This window comes from Rousettus aegyptiacus, unplaced genomic scaffold (genome assembly GCF_014176215.1).
Source record: "Rousettus aegyptiacus isolate mRouAeg1 unplaced genomic scaffold, mRouAeg1.p scaffold_m13_p_5, whole genome shotgun sequence".
Taxonomy (NCBI): domain Eukaryota; kingdom Metazoa; phylum Chordata; class Mammalia; order Chiroptera; family Pteropodidae; genus Rousettus; species Rousettus aegyptiacus.
Window position 1 is genome coordinate 8639959 of NW_023416308.1, and position 27139 is coordinate 8667097.

At 33.6% G+C, this 27139-nt stretch overlaps 1 protein-coding gene across 2 annotated transcripts in view; it reads right to left on the minus strand.

Moving 5' to 3' along the window:
* The window catches only part of MED13L (mediator complex subunit 13L), a 262391-nt gene that overhangs the window by 118512 nt on the left and 116740 nt on the right, over positions 1-27139 (minus strand). For both annotated transcript variants that reach the window (XM_016145817.2, XM_016145818.2), the window contains exons 3-4: positions 10938-11022; positions 560-643 (exon numbers count right to left, since the gene is read on the minus strand). In XM_016145817.2, coding sequence (XP_016001303.2) covers positions 560-643; positions 10938-11022 — 169 coding nt within the window. The remainder of the gene's footprint in view (positions 1-559; positions 644-10937; positions 11023-27139) is intronic.

Consider the following 27139-nt stretch of genomic DNA (forward strand, 5'->3'; position numbering starts at 1 on the left):
TAATAAAATAACGAAATAGAATATTTCAATTCTAAATAGTGTGGTAATAAAGGTCTTAGACATGGGTTATAGATAATTATCTTTCTAGTCCAATTTTTAATATTTCACAAAAATTTTGCAATATAGTATTTAACAAAATGTGATCCAGGAATCTATTTCTATACATATGAATTACTAACATTATTAGAAAATTAAAAAATAAGCTGTTTCCCCCACCTACCTCTTCCCCAAAGACAGTTATAGTCAAGAAATTTAAAACAAAACAAAACAAAAACAAAAACAACAACAACAAAAAAAAACAAAAAAACAAGCCATTCTAAAGATTCGCCTTTTGGGGAGAGGAAGGGAAACAGATAGGGGTAAGAGGGGTCAAATACATGGTGAAAGAAGGAAATTTAACTTTGGGCAGTGAACATACAATGCAATAGACATATGATGTATTACTGAATTGTGCACTTGAAACCTATATGATTTTATTAACCAATGTCACTACAATAAATGTAATTTTAAAATGTCTAGAAACAACACAAACAAACAAATAAATATTAGAAAGACTCACCTTTTGTTGACCGGCTTTTCATCCTTTTCATAGGGTCGGACAAACCATTTCCCAATCCTAACGAAGTTCTTATCCATTAGGCACCTACAATAATTACATCAAGAATTGCATAGTTTCAACAAAAATTGATAAGTCATTGCATAAATAATCACAGATGACATATAGCAATGAAAATCAAAACATCACCAATTACACTGTCAAAATGTTTCCTTATCATTTAAAACTTCTACATTATACTTACTGAAAGAACTTTCTGACTTTGGGCCTAGATTTTTATTATATATTATTCTTGTCCATGTAAAAAAAATTAAGCACAATTGATTGGTATTTTCCTAAAATGTCATACACTTCTGAATTACTTCAAATCCAATGACACTTCTGCATTACTCTGATTCTTGTGTCATAAAAAAGTGCTGGGAATATAGGCACCATTCCTTAAGAGCACTTCAGAGATAGTTTTCCAAGTCACTGATGCCTATTTTGCAAGTTTTAATGCTGGCTTTTTCTTGTTTGGCATGTGATAGGCAATGCTTAACAAGGATCTCAGTTTTAAAAAAAAAAAAAAAAAAGCACAGCAGAGCCTATTCTACTTAAATATTTTCCTTTTGTAGGCATGGTAAAGCACTTGGTTATGGCTTTGCAAGAAAACAAGGAGCTGCAGTCATTTCTTCCATAACAAATGTTTGCTATCCTCATCTCTAACTAGTACTCTGCTTCTGTTTCCACAATGTTTTGTGTACATTGTGTTTCAACGTCAAATCATGCACTAATCTTCCTGAAGACATGTTAAATGGCACTTGACCTCAACTCATATAATACCAAAGATGCACACAATTCAGTGCAAGTGACAATAATATAGATAGCCTTGACCAAGTTCACTCATGTGCAGGCAAGTGACAACTATATCATAACTACCATCTGGCCAATTGTGAGATGCCACTGTTAGAATCAGAGCATATCTGATTTTAAAAATATATAAAACTGTCGGAGAAAATGTACATTGAACATTATCCAGTGAAATGACACAGATTTTGTAAGAATATCTGTCAGAAAGCTTGATGTAATTCTTCTATACGAGTTAAAGATCTGTGCAGCAATTCTTTCTTCAATATATAGGCAATTCTGCAAATGGCTTGCGCCTCTGTAATTTCCACACCATCGAGGAGGATGGAAACAATGCAAGCCTTCGCCCACCTCATTACAGGTTAACGGGTTAGCGAACAGCAGTTTCTGCTGGCCACGACGTAACTCCCAACGGACAGCGCCAACCTGGGGCACTGCTGCATCAACAAGTCACTGGCTTCAATTGTTTTTATTTTGAAAATGAATTTCTACAACAATAATCCTCATTCACAATGAAAAAAAAAATCACCTTCAAAGTAACCCAATCTGTTTGCCTAAGATTATATAAATTAATTTGCTTTCTAGAATTAAAGACGTATGTAACTTCACTACAGCTGGGATAGGAAATGCAGAATACCCAATACGGTGAACGTACTCAAGAAGCAAAACTGAAAAAGTATCTCCACAGTTTATTCCCTAGCTAAGAGATTTGATTGTATTTTTTGGCTAGACTACATATATACATAATTCAAATGAAACACTCTAATATTTGATATCAAGTTCCTTCCTCCAATAACTAGTACTACAATCACTAGTACCACTACTATATTTGATTAACTGGCACAATATATCATTCAGTTATTTAAGAATTGCATGATAGATGTTACGCTGCCAATTTTTATACATGAAGAAGCGGAGACACAAAGAGAATGTCACCTAGACAAGGTTACACAGCTAACTGACGGCAGAGCTGGGATTAAACCCAAGTATCTGATCACAGGAGCCAGGACATTTACCATAAACTGACTCTTGTGCTGCTACGTTTCCTTAATTCCTTCCTTTTTAAAATACTAATGCACCTTATAATTGACGGATCTATTTAATGTTTCTTTATTCTCCAAAAGCTGTTATAAATTATAGGTGTATTTTAAAATGAATAATGCTTAGAATGAAAGCAAACGGGCACGTAACAGGTATAGAATCATATCAAATACTAAACATTATCTTCTACTGAAACATAGCCTCACTTAATAAATACCATTTTTAAATAAAGTATTCATCCTCTCGTATATATCTTACAGGCCAGAATTCAAAAGAATCATTTATTCAATAACAGAGAAAACAACATTAATTTATAGTTTATGAAGAGGAAAAAAATCCAAGGCTTTAGATAGTATAAAATGAAAGAAAAAGAGAGAAAATAACTCTGAATAAGAAGACAATGTGTAGTTTGTTTCAAAACCCCTGCGCTTCTATGAAGTAAAAGCCACACATTTTATTTGCTTATATCATTCCAGAACAAAGGGGGGAGGGGGGTAGAGGAGCAGCACACAGCCGAGATTACCCAAGGACCAAGGCAAAAGGCAAAAAGCTAATAAAAATGCTATCTGAGAGTCTAACTCTCTGCTGACACATTCCTGGAGATCCCACTGCAGATATTTCTTTGTCAGGCAATGTCAACAAAAGGTTATTATCACTAATATACAAAACAGTCATGGAAACTACTGATCCTTCCATTTGAAATCATCTGACTCCAAATGAAAGTCATAAATTGCTTATGTGATTTTCAGCTTTCATCAGTTTCTATGTGATCAGTGATTTCCTACACACTGAAATGAAAACATGAGAACACAGAATTCTGTTAGATGAGGTAATGTTTTTACTCAGTTTTTAAGTACTGGATCTGCAACTAACGCCTCTGCATAAGCGAGCAGTCACAAGTCATGTTGTCAGCAGTGATATGGTAAAAAGTTAGCAAAGTCACCGAGTAGCTCAGAGAAGGTTGAAATCAAACTATTCAAAGGAGTGAGTACTATGCTCCCTTTTTCTGTCCTCACTCCCAACCTAACAGAGAATCAATTGCTCAGTTAGATGGAGAGATGGGTGCGACGGCAAAGTCTCCTCTTATTCAAAAAGATAAAATGAAAATCAGCAACTATTATTATCAATTTCTATCCTCTTCGATTTCTAAGTCTTGACAAGCCTCTTTCCCTCTCCCTCTCTCCTATGCTCCCTCCCCCTCCTCCCCCTCTCCCTCGCTCAGACAGACAGAGACACACCGATAGACATAAACACACACGGATCCTCTAAGAGCGGGCAGCACAGAAAGGATTCCACCTGGTGTTTTGCACTTTTTGAGTTATGGGAAGAAATGGGAGAGAAATGCATGTGTCTCTGCTAAGAAAGTCAGTTCTACTACCTGTGGATACCTATGTGGCTCAACGGCAGGCGACACTGAGGTACTAAGCCCTTGGTTCTCAATCATTTTGGGGTCATGATTCTATGATTTAAAAAAAATCTAATTAAAGTTATTATAGACTCTCCTGAAAAATATGTGGAATAGCAAAACATTGCATACAATTCCACAGAGTTGGTGAGCTCTCCAAAGCAGATCCCAGATTAAGAACTTCCATACTAAATACTACCATTAATTGTTACTAGCCGTGGTTTTCGCCTGGAACCCTGCCTTATCCAAATCTATCCTTTCCTCATCTAATTTAATTCTATTCATCTTTCCTGTCCCAGATCAGCCTGTGCAGTACTCTAACATGCACAGATCAGCATTCACATCACTGAATTGTAATAATTCATTTCTATGGCTCTTTTCTGCCAAGAAACTATGAGCAATTTGGGGAGAGAGACAGTATCTATCTTATTCATTGATGATAGTCAACGAATATTTAAGTGACTATATGTATGCTTTATATTCTGACCTATACTAGTAGGTGCTTGATAAATACTTCAGAAATGAATGCTGTACACCAAGGAGTGTTTTCCTATTCACAATATAGTATCGTCATTCTTCTCGTTTGTAACCACTAATCATGGACAGCCTCAAACTGTTAATTTTCTTGTGCTAGTGGGCCACTCAATATTTGAGGGAAAAAACTACATATTTCATTTTTTTAATAGCCCATTGCTTCTCACTCATGTAGAGAATCACACGGATGCTAAAAAATGTTTTAGAAGACTAGCATTACTGTTCAAATGCTTTAATTATACTTGAAGAAGAGAATTAAGCAAATCTTTTTGAGAGAGACAATTCTAAGATACAAAACCTGAAGAATATCAACTCTTTCTATACTTTAACAATCTTGAGTTTATTTTTGAGGGAAAAAATTTACATGTGTCTAGACAAATAAACCTAGCAGATATACTCCATATGCCAAAAATTGCTTCAAATCAACATCACAAATAGTGTTAAATACATATATCAGTTAACTCTGGTTGTCCACTCAGTAATCCAGTCATTCATTGAGATTTTCAAAATTACCTTACTATTAACATATGACATAATTCTGTTAGGCAGTACAATATTATCTTGCAATGTCACTATGTGACTCCATATTTAAAAAAGTATTCTTCAAGCAACAATTCCAGGAAAGAAATTTCTCTTCAGAAATAATTCCCAGATCCCAACTAGTGTCCCCAAAAATCATTGTTTAAAGAAGAAAACAGATGCTAAAAAATGAAAATGAAATCAGGGTGTGTGTGCGTGTGTGTGTACATGCACATACATACATAATGTTTCTGTGCTGTAACATATGGTTCTAAATAATTAACTACAAGAGCAACGTGACTCCGGAGTTGGCAAGCCCCAATCTCTAATCCCAAAGCCATAGGCAGACCTCATGTAAGATTACATGTGACAAAGCAGCAGCCACAGCCTAACTCAGCAAGCCATTTCCCAAATGGGACGGTTAGGAGATTTAGAGGGAGCCCCCACTGGTTTTGGCTCCTTCTGTGACCCTCACATTATGAAATTATATAGGTATGACAGTTTTCATAAATTAAAAATCCAAGGATAGTGTTCCTCAACCAAATACACTTCAGTGTTATCATCTATTTACAGAGCTGCTCAGGTAGACTAAATTTTACATAACTTCATACCACAATAACCGCACCAGTCTTTACCTTACCACTCTAATCTATATCAAACACACATGCAAAGACGTCCCCTTCCCAATTCCCAATCAAATAGTAGAAACCCATATAATTCAGGGGCCGACGAAATCTTTTTCAACTGATTCCTTCCATCTCCATTACTTCGGGTTCCTACTGTGCCCTAGAGGATGCGGTCTCCTCTAGCCAAGCAAACGCTACCATTTCCATCCTCTCTAAAATCTCTAGAAGGTTAGGTGCTTTTGTACGCCTCGCCTCATCAGAAACATCCATTCCAATGCAACTCCAAAGAATCGTATCTCTCCTCTAGTTTTGAACTTTCATTGTCTAATACCATTCCTCAATCACAAAATTTTTTTTTTAATTTTAAAGTTTTACTTTTTCCTGTCCTAAAAATATTAAATGGATAAACTGATTGGTCTTACAGTGAACGTGTTTCTTTGTATCTACAATTAGACATATGCTTTCATTCACTTGTGTCCATGTCTATAATGTCTCTTCCTTTAAAGCCATGTGCCCTTTACGTCTAAAGACTCATTTTCCTCCTATCCTTAGAGAACTGCGCACTGTCACAATTCAATGAAATGAGATTTTACTGATTATTCAAGTCCTGTTCCTGTTATCACATTATACCCAATGACTCTCAATGTTGCAATGTTAAATCACCATTTTCTCAACCAGGGCTGTACCTACCTCCATGCTCTAGTGAATATATTTTATTATTTTGAAATCCAAGGACATTGCTCATATGCCCTCTAATTATCATCTCTATTGGATCGCAATGCCACAAGACATTAAAAGCTAGTAATTTATAAGTATAATTTTACTGTTGTCATAATTATAATTCCAATTTTCTTCATGTTATTTTTACTGTACTTTTCCAAATAAGTATCTTCATTCTAAACACCAGCTCTTGGCAAACCAGGAGGCTCAGGACCAAAGGCAGTTTTACAGCAGTGTTAAACTACCAAGGGGTGAATATGCCGACAATCCATTAGGAAAGTAGCTCCAGCAGACTACTCTGAAGAGCCATTATGTTTTACAAACGTCAAATAACCACAGATTAAAGTCTCCCTGAGTAAGTATGGATAGGATAGAGTGGAACAGCTTCAAAAGACCCATGTAATCTTCTATGGTGTGCAAAGCAATGATTTGTATGGGGGGGGGGGGATACCTTTCCATGAAAATCAGCTTATGTTTTATTCTAAAAACTTAAAATACCACACATAATGCCAATATGACAGCATTATGCCAGACATTTAAAGTGCTTCTACAAAACTACAAAAGCAAGATTTTTCATAAGTCCCATATGTGATGTAATTTATTGAGGCAATAATAAAAACTCTTGACTAGAGAAATATCTGGAAGGCGGAAGGAAAGGTGGGGTGGAGGTAGGGCATTCAATGTTATATGATAAGAACCACAAACAAGAAAAATAAATAAATAACCAAAATAGTAAACAGGCCACCACATGGATGTTGAATTAGATGAATTATATATGATTCCCCAAAGAACGGAATTAAGAAAAGAAATGAAAGTTACAGGGAGACAGATTTCTACTCAGCATAAGAAAGACTTTCTAACAATGAGTGCTCTCTAAAGATGAAAAGAGCTCCTTTGGGAAGCTGTGCTCAAACCACCAGAAGTATTCAAGGAAAGAAGGAATGACCACATTAAAAAGATATTTTAGAATGGGATTCCAGAATTACCTGGGTAAACAGACTGACTTTTAATGTTGTGTCCAAATATGAAAATAGTAGTATCAATATTTCTATTAGCTAATATTAACAGCAGTTAAGCATTTATTGAGCTCTTCTAATAAGAAAAGCACAGTGCTGAGCAAAACAATCGTTCACCATTGTATAGATAAAGAACAGGGCTCAGTGAGTTTGAGCCACTCTCCCAAATCATATAGTTATATAAATGCAAGAGCCAAGACCCAAAATATCTCCTATCCCTGAAGGCAGTGAAGAAATGGACCTCTAGAAATGTATGCCCATCAACAGATACATAAAATTAAAGCCAGATATGTTAGCTTCTGACACCTCGATGGAAATTGCTCTTGAGTAAGCAGCACTGTTTCTTTTTTAATGAACAGATGACACTGGTTGGACATATACAATATGAGTACTTTAGAGATATAGGAGAAATGAGTAAATAAAAATATTTAGTCATGTTACCTTAGAATTTAAAATATTCTACATAGTATCAATACAGTATTACTCAGCACCAATCAATACCAACAAAAAATAAAATTATTCTGTGTGAAGTTCACAATGTTACCTTAATTTCTGTAGTGAAATTATTTTTAATAAACCACTACGGTGACTCATGATTCTATATATACTAGCAACTGCCACCTTCTTAGAAGATTGATTTATATAACTCCTGCTTAGGTAGTAGTTAATGGAATTCTTTTTTAATTAAATAAATCGGTATATTTTTTAAAAAAAGTAGAAATAATAAATCACTTGTACAACCTTTTTAATACTCAAACTAAAAAAAAATGGTTCGGGAAGTACAAACATCCTTCAAGTCATACATTACTTGATGGTCTGTTTCAATAACCTGAGTTTCAGGCTAGAAACGCAAAACATTCACACTGGGAAACCAAGTCAATCTTATCTAAATAGAAAAAGAAAAGCAGTACAGAAAATTGCTGGGAATAGGAGAGCAGAGTGTATTTCAATAAATTTAGGTTGTAAACAGACAAGTTACCGCAACCATCTAAGCTATGAGAAGAACAAAAGGGCAAGCATGTATTAGCCAAAACCGCTTTGTTGACAATGAATAAAATCAGCTAAATACAGACACTTAAAATGCTTCCCTGCCTCAGGAGCAGGGTAATTTTCATTCACAGAACACAATTACTTAAAGTTATTTTAATGGACAAAAGAATGTCAATTCATCCATTCTAATTGTAAAAAAAGAGCTAAACAGCTTCAGTATTAATTATTTTCTACAAGAATCATTATCTTATAGGAGGATTCAAATCAAAATATGCAAAATAATAAATTTATGGGAAAAGGCATAATTATGAAATATTAAAAGGTCAAGTATTATGCAGCATACATCATACACATCCTCTAACAAAAACTGAAGGTGCACAGCATCCTATATTTCATTCAAAGGGCATTAACTAAAGCTTAGTAAGGTTAGGGTACCTGCCCAAGCAAAAGACCCTGAAATCAAACCAAAGTCTAACCCAAAGTTCCTGAGAACTATCTCAAACATTATTGCAGGACAAATTGCATATATCACAATCAACTTTCTTATAAAATAATAACTGATCTTGACCTAGACTTCAGTTTTTATCAATTCTCAATTCATGAGCACAGAATAAGTGAAATATCTGTATTTCTCTTCTCCTCCAGTTTTTCTGCTCTTCTATTTTTCTCCCAACAAAGAAAAGAAACATACTACCATTCACAACACAAAAGACTAAAAATAATACAATTCAACCATAAATTCATTAATATTTTTCTGAAAATTATATAGTGATATATAGTGAATTATAATTTTTAAAAATATTTACTTTGCTCCATATAGATTTAAAAACTTACATAAAAAGGATTGTGCTTAAAGGTACATTAATTACTATATAGATATAAGAGCTTGGGATTATGGAAACAGTGAGATTTCCACATTCTTCTAAAGGGACTTTGTATGTACTTATATTTTGTTTCATTTTGTAGTGAGAGAAAGAATTACCAAATATTTAGAATATTTAAGCGTACTTAACTCTTAAAATCAATGTTCTAAAATATACTGCCCTTAGTAACAGCGGGCCTCTAGGTCTACTCCAAATAACAGAAGCAGGAACTAAAGTTGAGAATGAAAAACAGATAATTTGCTGGGAAAGGTCTCTCTGGGTAACTCAAATGATGACAATTTATCAACCATAGCTTAAGAATCCTAAGCAGTGATTATCATCCTAGATAAAAATTTAATGATACTAGAATGTCCTTTCGACTTTGATCACCTAAAAGTAGGCTATACAAACTCAGGAAGAGAAGTAAAAAGAGTTTTTCCCATAGAACTAACCTATTCTTTCACATTTATTTCTCCCCTTAAAACACCATCCAGAGCCTGAAGGGAAGGAGGTGCCCAAACAATGATGGGCACAAGTCAGAAAACCATCGGAGCCGCCAGGAAGCGGTTTCCCCTGGCCAAAGAACCTAGGCATCAAAATAAGTAATAGTAATGAATTATAATCCTCTGAGTAAAACAGAAATCCATTTTCCCAAATTTATACAGATATAAAGACTAAGAGAGATAGATAAATATATACATACATGGGGGGGGGGGATGATGAAAAGCTCTTCTTAAAACAGAATGCAAACTAACAAAAATAGAAGGAATGGTAGCATTTGAAATTTAACATTACAGCCATAATAGTAATAACTGATTTAGACAAGGACCATCAATAGAGGTTAGAACAAGTAGGTTGAAATTTGATAACGAACATGATAAGTATACAATTTCTTTGGATCTGGCCATAAATTACTTATTAATTATTAAGACAGAACTAACAAAGACCATAGTTAAAAAGTATTTTTAAATTTACATTGGAGAAGCCTGGCAAATTTCTACCTCAAACAAGTGGTCAAGATTAAAAACAAGAAACAAATCATGGGCCTCCTGCTATGATTCACTGAGGACACATCGCTTCTATGGTATTCCTACTAAAAAGCAGAACCTGAATCTAATGAGGAAACTATTTCAAATTGAGACTTTATATAAAACATATGGCCTGAACTCATCCAAAATGTCAATATTAAGAAGGAAAATGAAAGACCAAGGAATTCTTGCAGGTTTAAAGAGACAGGTACACTAAATATAATATATGATCATGGACTGGATCTTGGGAGAAGGGGGATGAAGCAATAAAGAAAACAGTTGAAACAACTAATAAGATGAGTTGAACTATGGATTAGATAACAGCATTTTATCAATGTTAAATTTCCTAATTTTCATAATTGTACTGTACTTATATGAGAGGATATCCTTGTCCTTAAGAAATATAAACTTAAATACTTAGGAGTTAAAAAAAAAAACAATCTCAAGTGTACACAAAACTCTCATGTGATTCAGGGAATAATTTAAAAATATGTAGGTGTGTGTTACACACACATACATACACACACACATTAGAGAGCAAGCAATCAACTAATTATAAAGCAAACTGGGCAAAAGAAGAACTACCAGTGAATCTGTAAAAAGGATAACGTTTGTGTTATTCCTAAAACTTCTCTAACTTTAAAGTTATATCAATATAAAAAAAAGAGATTTATATAATTTTATTTTCATTAAACTGTGTGTGAAAGCATTTTGAGAATTACAGGAAATCCTCTGAGTACCCGGCATTATAATTGGGTGTTTCGAAACCACCTAATGCTGTTCCTTCTCTTACCGTTCTAACAGATTGTGGATTGCTTTGAAGAGCAGCGTCCGACATTCATAGGAAAGGCCATTTTCCCAGAGTCCTTCTTCCACAACTGAAAAACAAAACAAAACAAAGCAAATGAACCAGTAAGCAGGGTATCCCAATAAAAATAAATGAAATTGTTAAAACACTTTTCTAAAGCAAAGTGTATGGGGACATGTAAATAAAATTATCTCACACTGCAACATAAAAAGAAGGTTAATTAATTAACCAAAGTTATAAAATACATTTGTACAGAAGGAAATACGTTTTTAGATTTTAAAATCTTTGAGGTAGAATTATGATACAATCTCTTCCCACAAAAGTCTTTCCAACATGCTTATTCAAAGTTTGAAATCATTCAAAATCCTCAAATTAATTTTTTTACCTCTAGTGCCACAAAACATTAATTTTGTTAAAGTTCTATTAAAAGTATTTAAGTAGAATTAATACCAAGGTTATCATAATACGTATTTTCAGAGGGGAAATTAAAAGAAAAAATCCAAAAAATGTAGAGTTACACAAAAATTCTTAAATATTTTGAAGTATCTGAATAGGATTTTAAGGACATGATTTTAGAGAGAATGTCAGGAAATTAAATCTTAATATAACATCAATTTATTTCCTGAATTCACAATTTCATTAATATTTGACATTTGAAGAAATATCGTACTTGGGCTTTGAAATATATTATAAAATTGAGCCGCAAGTAACTCAAACACCAAGGGAATCTAACAGACTAACAATGCCCCATGCATTCCTACCATTCTTTTCATATATAAAAAGGTATAAAACACCCTAGAGAAGTTGACTAATTTTCTTTTAAATTATATTAATTGCATTCAAGATAGCAAAAAACTGGGAAGATGGAAACATTTGCAGAAGAAAATTTCCTCTCCCTTTTACTTGTTATCTTGACAAAAGCATTCACCAGAGAAAATTCTGACAGAGAATTTAAAATACATGTTAAATCCACAATGCATTTTAACACTTTTATCACGCTAACAGACATCTCAAAATGCATCTCTATATTCTCCAATCAGATAGAATTTGAGGAAGTGTATTTACATTCATGAGTTTTAGCTATAAGAATTTTTTTAAATAATAAAAACTTGGTAAATATTTTTTTGTCTTCATGTACAAGATAACTTTATTTTCCTGCTTATATGGCTCATCATGATTTACCAAATTTTCCCAAAGCAACCTCTGGCAGAAACATTTTATTTTATTTACAACTACAGAAATGAAAATGCAACACATAAACATTCCTCCTGGTAACAGACTGTCTCTATTCAAGACAAACTACCCAAAAGTTTTCTACAGTTCTCTAAAGATGTCATGAATCTCTGTTCTCACACATTTATCTTTTGGGTGGAGCTTTTCCTGGGTGAGAAAGGGAGCTAACATTTCAATAAAAGAATCATCCCATACTGACTCTAAGACATCATCAATTTCAAAATACATCATTATTTTATATATCACTGGGGGTGGAGGGGTGGGAGAAAGCTAAAGCTGCCAGTTAAACTATAATATGGTTCTTAGCACTTATAATTTGTAATTATTGAAAGAGCTCCTCTAGATTTATTGAGATATATTTTTCAAATACCATTATTGTACATATATAAATGAATAATATATTCAAAGAAATAAGTTTAAAATTATAAAACTTCAACAACATTCAAAGTCCAACTCTTCTGAATCACTTTTCAACTCAGTCACTGGTGTCTTTTCTACATAACAGTCTTTCTGCCACAACAAGTACTGGTGATGCGGCATTTGTGAAATGAGTGCCCAGCTCTTTCCGAGATTTTCTCCCAAATTGGTAACACCTATTCTGCACATTTTAAGACAACCTTTTACAATTAAAATCTTCAAACATAAAGTAGAATGACAACCTCCGATAAATTCCTAAATCAAATTATTAACACTGTGTCATCTGCTTCAAATATCCTGCTTTCTTTTCCCTTTTTCTGTTTTTCTTGATATGCTTTAAAGCAAATCCCACTCCTAAGTACTTTGCTATATATCAAATCAGAATCTAAACAAGGTCTATCAATTGCCTCTCAAGTTATATTCCTTAAGTCGCCTTAAATCTACAACAGCTCATCTCCTTTTTTCAAACACGCCATTAACTTATTGAAGAAACTAGGTTAGCTGTCTTACAGAATACCTCACATTCACATCTAATTGCTTCCTCATGATATCATTTTTTAATGTTGGTGCTACTTTGACCTTAATAGAAGATGTCAAAGAAAGGTTCTCAGACAACAACCAGACCTCTTTATTTCTTCCCCCAAATGGTCCTCAAATACTTTGTTAACTGAAATCTGGAAGAGGTACAGTTGTTCGGTCACGGAATGTGGGTTACGAAACAAGTCTGCTCATGTACAGGCAATGCCAACTACATCACAATTTTAAGATACCACTATGATTTTATCCTGATTTCAACAACTTTAAAATAGATCTTAGAATTAATTTGTTTTCCTTTGGGAAAAAACCCTACAACTAACATCATACTTAATGCTGAAATATATAAATATATACACATACATATTTCCCAATATCAACCATAAGGCAAGGATGTCTGCTCTCACCTCTCCTATTCCACATTACAGTTTAAGTCTTAGCCAATTTGGTAAGGCCAGGGGAAAAAAAAAAAAAAAAAGCACACTGATTGGAATGAAAGAAATAAAACTGCTTCCAGCCACAGAAGACATGACTATTAGAAAATACTAATCAACTAAAAAAGGATCAACCAAAAAATGCTACTAAAAATAAAACTTGGTTTTAGCTAGACCACAGAATACTTGGTCAACAGACACAAAACAATCATTTTTATTTACTGAAATAAATAATTAGAAATTGAAAATTTTTAAGTATAATTTATAACAGCACCAAAAATCATGAAATATCTGGATATAAATCTTACAAATTCTGTACTAGATATACATGCTGAAAACTACAATACTGATGAAAGAAATTTTAAAAAGACAAATGCAGGAGTATTTATTGATTGTGGACTAGAAAATCATTATTGCTAAGATGTCGATTCTTCCCAAACCAAGCTAGAGTCAACTCAACTCCAGTCAAAATCTCTGAAGGATTTTTAATGGAAATAGACAGGCTGAGTCTACATATTTATGTGAAAAAGCAAAGAACCAAAATAGTCAAAATAATGTTGTAAAAAAAAAAACAAAACCCACAATTGAGAGACTTACGCCACCTGATTTCCAGATTTTCTGTAAAACTAGACTAAACAAGCACTGTGGTATTAGAAAAAGGATATACAGATCAATGGAACAAAATAGTCCAGAAATAGACACACAATTATTCGGCCAACTGATTTTCAACAAAGGGGCAAAGGCAATTCAGTGGAGGAAAAACAGTCTTTTCAATAAATGGTACTGGAATTAGTAAAAAGCCTTATACAAAAGAAAATGAGCCTCAAACCCTACCTCACACCACATAGAAAAACTAATTCATAATGGATCACAGAACAAAATGTGAAAGCTAAAGCTAAAATGTGAAAATATATGAGAAATTTCTTATCAACTTAGATTAAAAAAAGATTTCTCAGATAACACCAAAACGTGATCCATAAGGAAAAGAACTGTTAAATATAGGGTTTCATCAAAATGAAGAACTCTGTTCTTCAAAAAACATGAAAAAGTTATGTTAAGCTATGAGAAAGACAAACCACAGATGGGGAATGAGCAGTTACAAATCAAATGTCTGACAAAGACTTATATTCACAATATGCTAATCTTGAAAATAAAAATTCAAAACAACACTGGGGGAAAAAAAACCAGTTTTAAAAAATGGACAAAAGATCTGAAAAAACACTTTGCCAAAGAACATATATGAATGGCAAATAAAAACATGAAAAGATCTTCAAAACCTCACTAGTCACTATGGAAATACAAACTGAAATCACAGTAAGAGATTGCCCATTACAATGGCTTAAAAGAAAAATTGAAAATTCTAAGTGCTGGTAGCATACAGAGCAACTGGAGCTGTCACATACTGCTGAAGGGAATGCAAAATAGTACAGCGGTGGAGAATTTGATTTTAGCTATTCCTCTAAAGTGAAATATACACTTGCCACACCAATAACCCTCTTAGGTACCTATCCGAGTAGAACAAGAACTTCATCTATATGAAACACTGTAGCAAATGTTTGTTTTTATTTTTATCTTAATTGCTCCAAACTGGAAGCTATCCAAATGTCCTGGAACTGAAGGAAGGACAAACGGTAGAAAATCCAGACAATGGAATACTATTCAAAATTAAAAGAAACTACTGATATAGTCAAAACCTGAATGTCACTATACTGTTTTAGACATACTCAAAAAGCCACATACGGGATGGTTCATTCATATGACATTCTTGCAAGGGCAAATTTAAGGTGATGTAAACTGTTCAAGGGTATCAGGAGGGGTTGAAAACGTAGAGAAACTTGGGGGTGATGGAATATTTCTACATCTTGATTATGGTAGTGGTTATACAAACTCTTTACCTGTCGTCAACACTTGTAGAACTATACACTAAAAACAGTAAAGTTTACTCACAATCTTTCACTGCTTAACATAAACTCATTTTACTATTGGACAAGGAAGGCTTCTGAACCTAAGCCATCATGAATATGCCTACATTGATTTTTTAAATATTTTAATGTTGAAAATGAGAACAGAGTATGAGTCCAAAGGAGTCCTACTTTAAATTTATGTACATTAAACATGATTGTTTTTATCAAAAGAATGTGGCCTATTTGATTAACTTACATTTCATAAATTACTAAAAGCAAAAAACCAAAAACAGTTTGAGCAACAAGACACTCTAGACCAAAATGGTCCTCCCCAACAGCACAATATACTACTAGTCAGTGTTTCATATTAAATGCTGTAACTAATATAAATATTAAAAATCCTAAAAATTATTTTTTACATAGCTGTTCTATCTTCCTTTATATCATACAAATACGCAGTATTACATAAATTAAAGTTTAGGTACCAATTCAATAAAAAAAAAACAGGAAAGGAAGTAATGATGTTAAATAAAACGAATCACACCACATTGTTTTGTTTAAGAAAAGTATACGATAGCTTAAAAAAACAATAGAAAATGATAAATTGTCCTACAAGTTAACCACTATAATTTTTAAATGTAAGTCAGCAGAGGTAATTAAAAAGAGTACAGTGTTTGGGCTTCATTGAACATTTAAATTTCTAAAGTCCTACATATTTTATTGAAGATTCAAGAACAGTAAATAATTTACAAGAAGTCAACAAGTTGATGTGATCAAAGGTTAACCACTTTAATAAATACTATCAATTTAGACTATGAACTTAAAGATATTGCATTAATTTGATAACCTGTTTATTTTACTGTCTATACTTGTGCAAAGGAGCATAAGTCAGACCATACTTTCTTATCTACTTCATATACAGAATTTCCAGAAATACAATAGTGATGTATGTTTCAATGCATGTCTAAAGTTCCAAAATAAGTTAAATCTAGAATGATATTTTTGGAATCTGATAATCAATATTTGGCCAAAATTCACTATTCAACAGTTATTGGCTATTATGCCTCAACCACCAGGCCCTCAAAAAGCTAACAGAGACTTTGAAAACCAATGACAGGCAAAAACTTTGTAAAACACTCAAAGTCTGTCATTTCAAAATTATACCAAAATAACTTGATAGTCGAGGTTGATTTTTTTATCCATCAAACAATCTTTCTCATTTTCTGAGGCTTTAATCTATGTGCCAGGCTTTGAACCAAGCACAATACATAAATGGGGGCAGGGGGAGGCTTTTCACCACAACACCATGAGGCAGAATAAAGGACATGTGGCACTCACTTTAGCCACTCAGCACTTGACTTCTTGTTACTAGGATTGCCTATTTCACGAGTTCCAGTTGGGGTCAAAGATGGCCACCCCCAACGGGAGCTGAAAATATTGATTCTCTTCTTTCCATCCTCTCCTGCAATGTGGACAAGGATATATATATATCATAAACTCCACTATATGCTCCTGTATCATACCTTGACTCTGGATCTGGTGACACAAAAGGTAGTGGAAGGAGAGAGATCTTTCTTGGGCACTAGAAAGAGAGGCTGAAAGATCAAGTTCAGGTGCTAAAGCGGCAGAGGCTCTGCAGCATCTAGTCCTTGGTGGTGACAGCGCACGCTTCTCATCAAACATGTTATGTAGCCCGGATCCCAGAAGTGTCAAATAGTTTTGTGAACATACAATATCCTTTTAATCAACTCCTTTTCTTAGTTTGCAACCAAGAATTCTGACATAGTTTATTATAATTTCAATTTTATAAATGAGAAAACTAAGGCTTAAAAATCTTAAACATGCCCAAGGTCACATAATCTAGATGACAAACACAGCCATACTCAGCAGCTAACAGGATCAAATGTATTTTATGTCTACTTTTATAAATAGTTAATATAAATTATCACATTAATTAAACTCCTCAAGGGAGTTTATTTTCATGGCTGCCGTAACTAAGACATTTTAGATATTCATAAACGTGCTGATTTGACCTGATATTATGTATACACATACCTTTCAAATTTCATTGAAATTAGCTTCAATCTAAAACTTCCTTATATCTAGTTAAGAGGATTAGTGGCAAAGATGGGATTCAAATCCAATTTTTCTGACTTGAACTCCCATGCTCCTTCCAGGATACCACACTTTCTCCATAGGGTTAGTGTTAAGTTACCTACCTTGATCCTCTCTTACTCCTTAGTACTGGCTAGAAAGAGAACTTCCAACACTGAAGTTGAATTACCCTTTGGATCTACAATTTGCACTTTAAAGGTCATGTTTTCTAAATAGCTGCAAGTAACCTTTTCAAAAGTTAAGCAAAATTGAAATTGCTTCTGCAATCTATTTGTACAACTTCATGGGAAAGTCAGAGAAAATCACATAATAGCTTTTTAAACTAATTTATCCAAGACACCCTCCTCCCAAGGTAAAATTTAAACCAACACTTCCTTTGTTTGATATTGAGATTCTTCAGAAAGCATCCTTGGGGGAAAGCAGTGACCGGAGGCCAGAGAATAGTCAGTCTAGGTTAAGTTTCTATAAATGACATGAGATGTACTTTACTATTTAATTCCCTATCCCCCTTCCAGGGTGGGCTGAGAAGAAAAGCAACTGCCAAGAAGTTTACAAGGCATAAAGGTGCTTGGGCCTCTCTTGATGAAACCTTCAATCTCCTTAGGATATACTGTCTCCATATATTTTTAAAAGCCTGTCCAATACTTTTGATCTTTCAAATTTCGACTAAAATGCTTATTAATTACTTAGAGAAATAGCAAGAAGTCTATCTCTACAGACTATATTTATAAATCTAATTATGTATCATAGAATTTTTCTAAAATTTTGTTAACAGTCTCAGAAAACAAAGCGTCAAGAGATCTAAAATGTATGTACAAAAATGAGTGGTAAGAATCAACCAAAAACAAAGAATTCCTAAATTAAAACATTCTCCTGCTGTTATGTAGTCTATTAAAGCCAGACTAAAACTGAAAAATAAAACTTAGTACCACCACAGCTGCCTATTTACAAAGGAAAAAAAAGAAAATATTGGCATTAAAGTTATCTCACAAGTTGTAAAAGCTATAATCTGAATTTTTAAATTGCTGTTATTCAACCTTTTTTAATATAGTAAACATCATAATCAAATATTTAAACTGCAAACATATTTTTAACAGAAGACAGTGTTTTAGAAAGGAATATTTAAATAGCAGTAATTATTGCTTAATGCCCAAATTATTTTTCAAAACCCTCACAAATTGTAATACAAAACTTCTTTTAACTTTGTAAAAATATGGCTCCTTGCAGAATTAATAAGCTTCTTTGAAAGAAAAACCATATAAAAGGTTCAAGGAAAAAGTCAATATGGCAAAATATCAAAGCAGTATATACTTCAATGATTTTGTGTTTCCCAGCAGAGATCTGGGAAAGATATCCCTTCCATTTTGACAAATGAAACTGACATACTTTACTCCAAGGGGGGAAATGGGAGGAGGGAGAATGGAATAGGATAGGGAGGAGCATAAAGATTGTGAAACCCTGAAGAAATTCAAGCTCATCCTTTTAGAATTCAGGTCACCCTGCCTTACACAGTTTAAAAGTAGAATTACTTTCAAAGAATACATATTTCCTCTGAGCTAGGATACATATTTCCTTTTAATGTATCATATTGCAGCAACAGCTGAAATGAACGTCTAGACATCAAAAACACTTCTTACTCCCACCTACTGCTTTTTTACCTCAGGCATCAAAACTAATGAAACCTATTATCCAGAACATTGAGTTTAGTAACCACATTGGCCATTGCAAATATTGGAGGGGGAGGGGCACTTGCAAGGATGGCACTCCTTATTCAGCCATTAAAATTACTGAAAATCAAATTTTGCTCCAAACTGCAGAAATACAAATAGATAAAAGCAAGGCACATGAAACAAGATTATTTCCCAGTTAAATTTCAATGACAAACTGCTCAAGATAGAGCAGCTCTGACACCAATGTGCCCACTGCCTTTGTTTCAGCCTTTATCTGCAATTTATAAAGCACACTAGTTGTTTAACTGTTCTAAATTATTAAAATTACTTCCAAAAAATTGCACTATGCAGACATTACAATAAGAAAACGTTTACCAATTTAATATTGTGGGTTGTAGCAAATGAAATACTTTAAAGATAAATATAATTTTGAAGTATCTGCTTTCTTAAAACTGACTTATAAAAAATCGAATAACAAAGTAGCATAATGTTACATTAATTCTGAAATATAGCATTATACCCATAAAAAAATCCAATTACATACAACACTATTGATTGATCGCAGTTATGCCACCATCGATTGCTTTGTAAAATCTATATTTGAAGTCATTAATAACTAAATGTACTTATTACTTATATCAAATTCAACCCACTTAGAGCTCTGACTTCCTTGAATTGCTCATGACTGTAGAATATTTGGTATCACTTAACAAATCTATGTTGAAAATGGATTTTAACTTTCCCAATGCCAATTGATCAAATGAGAATTAGGGAGAGAAGATGTGTATCAAAATGTTCCATTTGTTCTGACCTATTTGCAACTTAAAATGATCATGAACATTGATAATGTTCATCAGACAGAAGCAGAGTGGTGATTCAAATGTTAACAGTATAATGTCTTACTAAGGCATCTAACAGCGTGAGTTCTCTGCCAGTTGCAGGATAACCAGAATTTTAATGATGGTTTCTACACAGCACTGTAGCAGTTGAGACATGACCCAAGTTAGCATTTCAATGGATCAAGGACTCCATGTAAAGCCACTAAACTTTAAACTGAAGGAGATCATAAAACCAAATTTTTAGATAAATTGAACAAGACCTTCAAAAGACAATTGCTACAGAAAACAGTCAGGCTACCGTGTTACTTGAATAGCTACACAGTGAAAAAGAAATCTTGCACAATGCCTACTACTGACTTCTAAGAATGAAATTTGCCCCCATTTGCTACTCCTTTTAAAGATTTTTTAAAAACTATCACTTTTGTACACTTTAAAGCTTTTATTACACTCTTAATTTTGTTATATTAATAAGCATGCTCAAATAAAGGCCTAGAAGACAGCCATCAAAATAAACTTTCTAGATTTAGTTGGAACAATTATTTTCTTTTTCACTTTATTTTCCAGATTTTATTCAATGAACGTGCATTTCTTTTATAAGCATACATCATATTTAAAATCGATTTCTAAAATAAGGCTATTATTATTTATTAATCCGCTACATTTTTTTAAAATGCTACATGCTCAGAAATTACAATATCAACATTATTAGGACAAGTATCAAGACAAGACAAAATTAAATTTACAGAAAGAAAACTAGGTAAGTGGTTCAGTTAGAACATTTATATTTAAATCCATCGATACTACAAAGTAAACATTATTTATAAACTTCCTTTAAGACAATGACTTTAATCAGGATGACTCAACTATTGATTTCAACACCGGCACAATTGAGCAGTGAAAATTAAAAATATTTCCTTCCACTCTTCAGATACAACCTGATTTGAAACACACACACACACACACACACACACACACACACACACACACACACAAAATCTGCTACTAAAATTCTGACAGGGCAAGTCCCCAAATTGCCTTTTACAGTAAAGCTCAAACAGTTGTCTGTCACTGCCATTACAGTGAGTAATCCTTGCAGCTGTAACTGTTTGAAATGCAGCTGTCTTGTTGGCATTCTCTCCCCACCCCCACTCATCCAGCATTTCTGTTCTTGCTACAATAATCTTAAAGAGCATTTTACAGGAGGCTTAGCCCTGGCTGAGGGCACTCTACGGCGTGACCGAGAGAACATGGAAACACGATTCATTAGACACGCCTGGAGTGATAACAATGGTGCTGCTTCTTGCTGCCTTTCATTTTGTACATCAGTCTGAGACTAATGCATTCTCGTTACACAACAAGCGCATTTATAGACAGGAAAAAACTGTAATCACCTTTGATTAAGAGACAGCATATTTTTCCTATATGAGCTGCCAGCCATACTGACATAGTAATTATTTTTTAACTGACAGGTTAAAATAGCAAAAGTAGGAAAAATAACATGAGAGAGAGAGAGGGAGAGGGAGAGAGGGAGAGAGGGAGAGAGGGGGAGAGAGAGAGAGAGAGAGAGAGAGAGAGAGAGAGAGAGAGAGAGAGAGAGAGAGAGAAGAGTATGAAGACTTTATAAACAAAGGTTTCTCTAGACCAGGCTCAGTGCCATACCCTTGAGACCTGATGGGTATCTCAGTCTGTGGCAAATAGAAAAGACCCTTATTAAGCGATCTATTCTATATATACGATTCTTGGAAGGTTAAAATCAGATTTTGTGTCATTTTGTTATTTTTACTAATCTATCTTCTTTCGCCATGACTACAAAATTCAATAGCACTATTAATTCCCTTCTCTTTTTCCATTATCTTACTTTTACTAAAAAATAATTTGTCCTCTCTTTTTCTGTTACCTAGTTTTACTACAAAACTGATGTTTCTCTTTACATAAAATGCTAGCCCCAAACAGAAAACCTGCTTTCTATTTTAAGAACAGTAAAAAAAAAAAAAAAAAAATGTAATTTTGATTAAAAACAAATGTAGAGTAATTATTTTATATCTGTCTATCATTTAACTCAACTTCCAGTAATCAATGCACCTGGCAAAGGTTTGAATTGTAAATATACAAGCCCTAATTTAAACTGGAAAAAAGGCACAAGCCACATTATATTAACAACGTGTAAAGTCAATTTTCTTATGGGATTTTGAAAAGTGAACCACTTCTCCACACACTCATACAGCTGTAGTCTTTTGCGGGTTTGTGCTTATGTGTTGCTGGTTTGTTGTTTATGGGGAGTTTGGCAGCTGACAAAAATATATATATATATTAGCGAGGAACTGAAAGATTATAGTTAAACCAAAATAATGAAAAGTATTTTCTCAAGGTTTGCAGACTCTGCATAATTAAACTTTTTTAAAAAATAGTTAGTCTCTTTTTTAGGCTTTCTATAGCTCTACTGTATTTTACACTAAGGATGTTCTACAAAACTAGCAAAACAATTTGCACATGTGAAATTTTGTTAAAATGGTAAAAGACAAATATAAGCAAATAACTGAAAAAGTAAGTCCAGTTCACAAAACTTTGAGACCAAAAATAGCTTTTTAAAAAACAGCAATGTAGAGCAAACACGTTTTTGTAAAACAGAAAAATGCTTGAGCCATTTTTAGCTGTTAGCTTTTAGTTTTCTGACCTGGGCCACCACACCAGGTTAGAAACTAGGAAATGTGCCACCTATCATCTGGAATAAAGGACCAAATCTCATTACAAAGGATAAAATCTACCCAGTTCCTACTCCATAGTGCCCATGTTTCTGCTCTCTTACTTTGGTCTCTTGTACTGTATAAAAGCATAACAACCCCCTGCCCACAACTAATCAAAAATTATTTCTATAAGTTTTCCCTGCTGTCTTCTGTTTGGAAAATACATAATCATCACCAATATCAAACATGTCATCACCAAAAAAGATTTTTATTAAAAAATTAATTTTAAATGAAATCTTAGGAATCAGAACATTTTACCTTTATAAATGATTACTTGGTTTACACATGGACTTCTATTATAATAATCTGGTTCCCCAGAAGAATCACAAATTATTCTTCTTCACTCACCCTTTCTTTAAAAGCCAGAATGTATAATTCTCTCCTCAGGTCTTCAAAACTAATTTATCAAAGCTAATTTATACTTTTTAAATTCAAAACAACCTATTGAAAAGCAATAAATGGGTATTAAAACTTTAAACTGGAACATATCCAGGAAAAAGTTATCTTTATCCAAAATTTTTAACAAGCTAAGCAGTTTCCAAGTCATAAGCAAAAATTTTATAAATGACCTAAATATTCCAACACTGCCAACATTTTTACTTCATGTAGGTGTTTCAGCACTACAAGATTCCCCTGCATTAACACAATTCAATTCCGAAAAACTCCAAGTACTTTGGGAAATGAAGATCACTCATTTACACAGTGGCGTAAATGACTTCAGTCATACCTTCTTTTTAAATTTGGCCAGAATGCCAATTTGATTGGATGAAGTGACCCGGTAACTTTGGATAGGACACAATCTAAAGTAGGGAAGGGCAGAGTAGGGTCCATAACACATGGGACAGTGGTTTTCTCCCTGGGTGTTTTGTCTTAGGGAAGAGTCCCATCAAGTCTCTGGCCCTTTCCATCTCAACATCTTAATTACTATCGCTGTAGTTTTAATGATATCTACCTTTAACCATTATAAATAATAGATTTCTAAAGAGAGTTCATTTGATAACGTAAATAAATCAAAGAGTTTGCAAAGAGGACAGCATTTACAAACAATTAGAAAAGGAATAGGAGTAAAAAGGACAGAAACCCAACATCCTGGGTCACCCCACAACAAGAACATTTTTCTGGTTCTGTTGCTTCTTTAGCAGTTGTCTCTACTTTTTTAGAGATTCTTTCCAGCCCTCAAATTGCATGATTCTAATGAGGTGCACTAGAATGTACCTCAAGACAGACTGTGAGGATTTCAAATATTTACACAAGTCCTAGTAAATCCACTCATTCTCATCACAAAACCCAGAACCTAAATCAACAGTAAAGTTAAGCATTATATTGTAAATCAGTGTTTTAAAGGCTAGCCTTAGAATTTATCCACATGTTAGAATAGGTTTTTCCTAAGGAAAAAAAAAATAGATATTTTCCAAATAATTAACTTATAAGTGGCCCTTGGGAATACAATGGTATTAATATTGACTTGTTTTGTCAACTGCTAGTGGCCCATGTGGATACTCCTTCCCACAGTTTCATAACTAGCTATTATAAAGTATAGCATTTAAAAGTTTAATTAGTGTTTACCACTTAAGGGAAAAGAAGAGTTTTGTTAGTGAATGGGGCACTCAGGAGGCCTCTACAGTACCTGTTTTTTTCTTGGGGGCTATATACTAGATGGTTGTTGAACAATAATTGATTTATTTTATTGCATTTCTACATTATGGCTCACAATTTTGAAGCTTGTTTTCAACTATGCTTCAAAAACAAACAAACAAAAATACATATGAAATAAATATGAGGTTAAAAGTTCAGTTATACATACAATACAAACACAACTTTTAAGATTCATTTTCAAATATGAATTATAATGGACTAAACAAAATTTATAATTGCTATGAATTTTAACCCAAACACTTTATACTAAATCTAAGTACCTGTATATAGTCCTTAAAACAAGAATGGATACCCTAACTAAAATATGCATATATTCAAAGGGAATATTACCCCAAAGATGACTTAGCAATTCAAATGTTCATCAGACTATAAAGAAAATAGCCTAAAGAAGAAATGCAGTAAACATGAAACAGATGTTGTTTGGACAGAAGATACACTAACACTCTGTAAAGTACAGATATCCTTAAGTTTCTTTTACAACCCTGCTTTATCGAGCAGCAAAAGCTTTTTAACTGTTTTCACTGCGTTCACTCAAGACTCCTTAAGTCCATTCTCCAGGAGGGACAAAGTAATGATCTTTTCAAAAATTAAATCAAACCACAGCATTCTTCTTCTTAAAACCCTATTCCAATGGCTTCATATGGCATCAATAATCTATTTACACTACTTACCATGGCCTATCAGGTCCCACCTGATCTCATCTCTAGCTCTCTCTCTTCCATTTCCCACCGGTTTACCAGTTTCAACAGCATTGGTCTTATGTCTGTTTCTCCAACAAAGTAAGCTCAGGGCTTTCGCCCTTACTTTCCCCTGTATCTCACTGGCTTATTCTCAGGTCTCAACTCAAATGTCATCTTCTCCCAGAGGCTTTCCCTAACTAACTAACCCCTTCTTATCTAAAGTAGCCCTTTCCCAGTCACTGGCTTTCTCATCAATTGCTTTAAAGCAAGTGACTATATGAAATGATTCATTTATCTGTCTTTTCACCCACATGGAGGAATGCCACTTCCATATGCACAAAAAGAATGACAATACTTTTGTGCTTACTATGCTGCACAGAACCTTTTGCAAAAAAACATTCAAAGAGGAGCAAAAGGCAATCTACTGCCCAAAGACAAGACAATTTAACATAACTCAAATTTTCAGACAAGGTAATTACACATGACATGGTGGCAAGGTACAGTATGAGACTAAGAATTCTGACACTATGCAAAACAGCGAAAGAGACACTTTGATAAAAGACTTAGCTTTTTTCCCTACTGATGATTTAAGAAAAGTTGTATAGTCTCAGAGTTGCGATTTTATATTGTTTCCACGGAAACCAAATAGGGTCATAATTAAAGCACAGAAACATTTCTATAGAAACACGTATAAATGTGATGAAATAAGATCTTATTTGAACCTACGATAATTAGTAGGATTAGAATGATGAGAAAGATTCAAGAGGAAAATCAAGAAAATCATATTAAATTAAAATGCTTTACAATAATATCAAGAAACTATCACAATTTAAAGCAGTTACTGTTATGAAGTGAGCCTCCTATGAGTTTTATGTGTTAAAATCCTAAGATTCTAAATAATAAAACTTCTATCCCAAGAAGCAACATTTAAAAATAGATTTATTAACCCCTCCTCTTTCCTAAGCAAAACTGATTCTAGTTATCCATTTCACAGGCTATTGTTATTATCGATGTGTTACTAATTCCCTTCTATTAGGTACAGAGAGCCAAAAGTCCCTATGCAGTTATCTGAAGCCACATCTACAAAGGCCCATGGGAACCTTTTATTTTTCTTTGGGGACTGAGCCGCGGCAGAGGAAACATGCAAAACAATGTTTATAGAAAAATAATGTAAAATCATTTCTGTGTAAGTTTTATATGATTTTCTTCCTGAAAAATCAGCTTCGATATCATTATTTTCAACTATCTTTGGTTTATTCATGGACACCCAATTTTTGTGATTCTTTCCCAATAAATTTTAAAACTAAATTAATATTTAAATCAAGCATAACAGACATATGAGAATCAATGATAAATTCTCAATCTGAAGGACAATATTTAAAAGATGTATTTTAGCTATTTGAGGATAACCCAAATATTATACGCCGAGCTAGATCACTAAAAATCCCATTTTCATCAGCGATGCTTAAACGTGAAGGTAAACAGAGAAGAAAAAGAAACACAATAGCTTTTTAAATTGACCACACAACTAAACTATTCACTATCCATATTCATTTTGTATCCTTCAGTCTGGAAAAAGCAAGGCCCCTTCTAACTTTCAATTAGTCATACGCTGTCTCGTTTAATTTTTTTCTCTAGCCATTTCGCCCTTTTGAAGGTGAACTTAAATTAAGTCAGAGACATATAATACACAGACAGTAATTTGGAAGTGGATTTTTTCCTCCTCAAAACAGACATTATGCTTTGCCAAAGGAGAAACTCTGTATAAATAAGACTATTCATAAGATAGGAAGCATCAGCACATGCCCATTTACCTCCAGGGTAGATGCCAAAACTTCAAAGCACCATTGAGCTCAGCATCAATGCTTTTGTCTAAAAGATCTCAGAGACTATAAGTGATCCTGGTATCATTAAATAGCTATGACTTCCCAGGGAACAAACAGGTTTCTTATACTCACAAG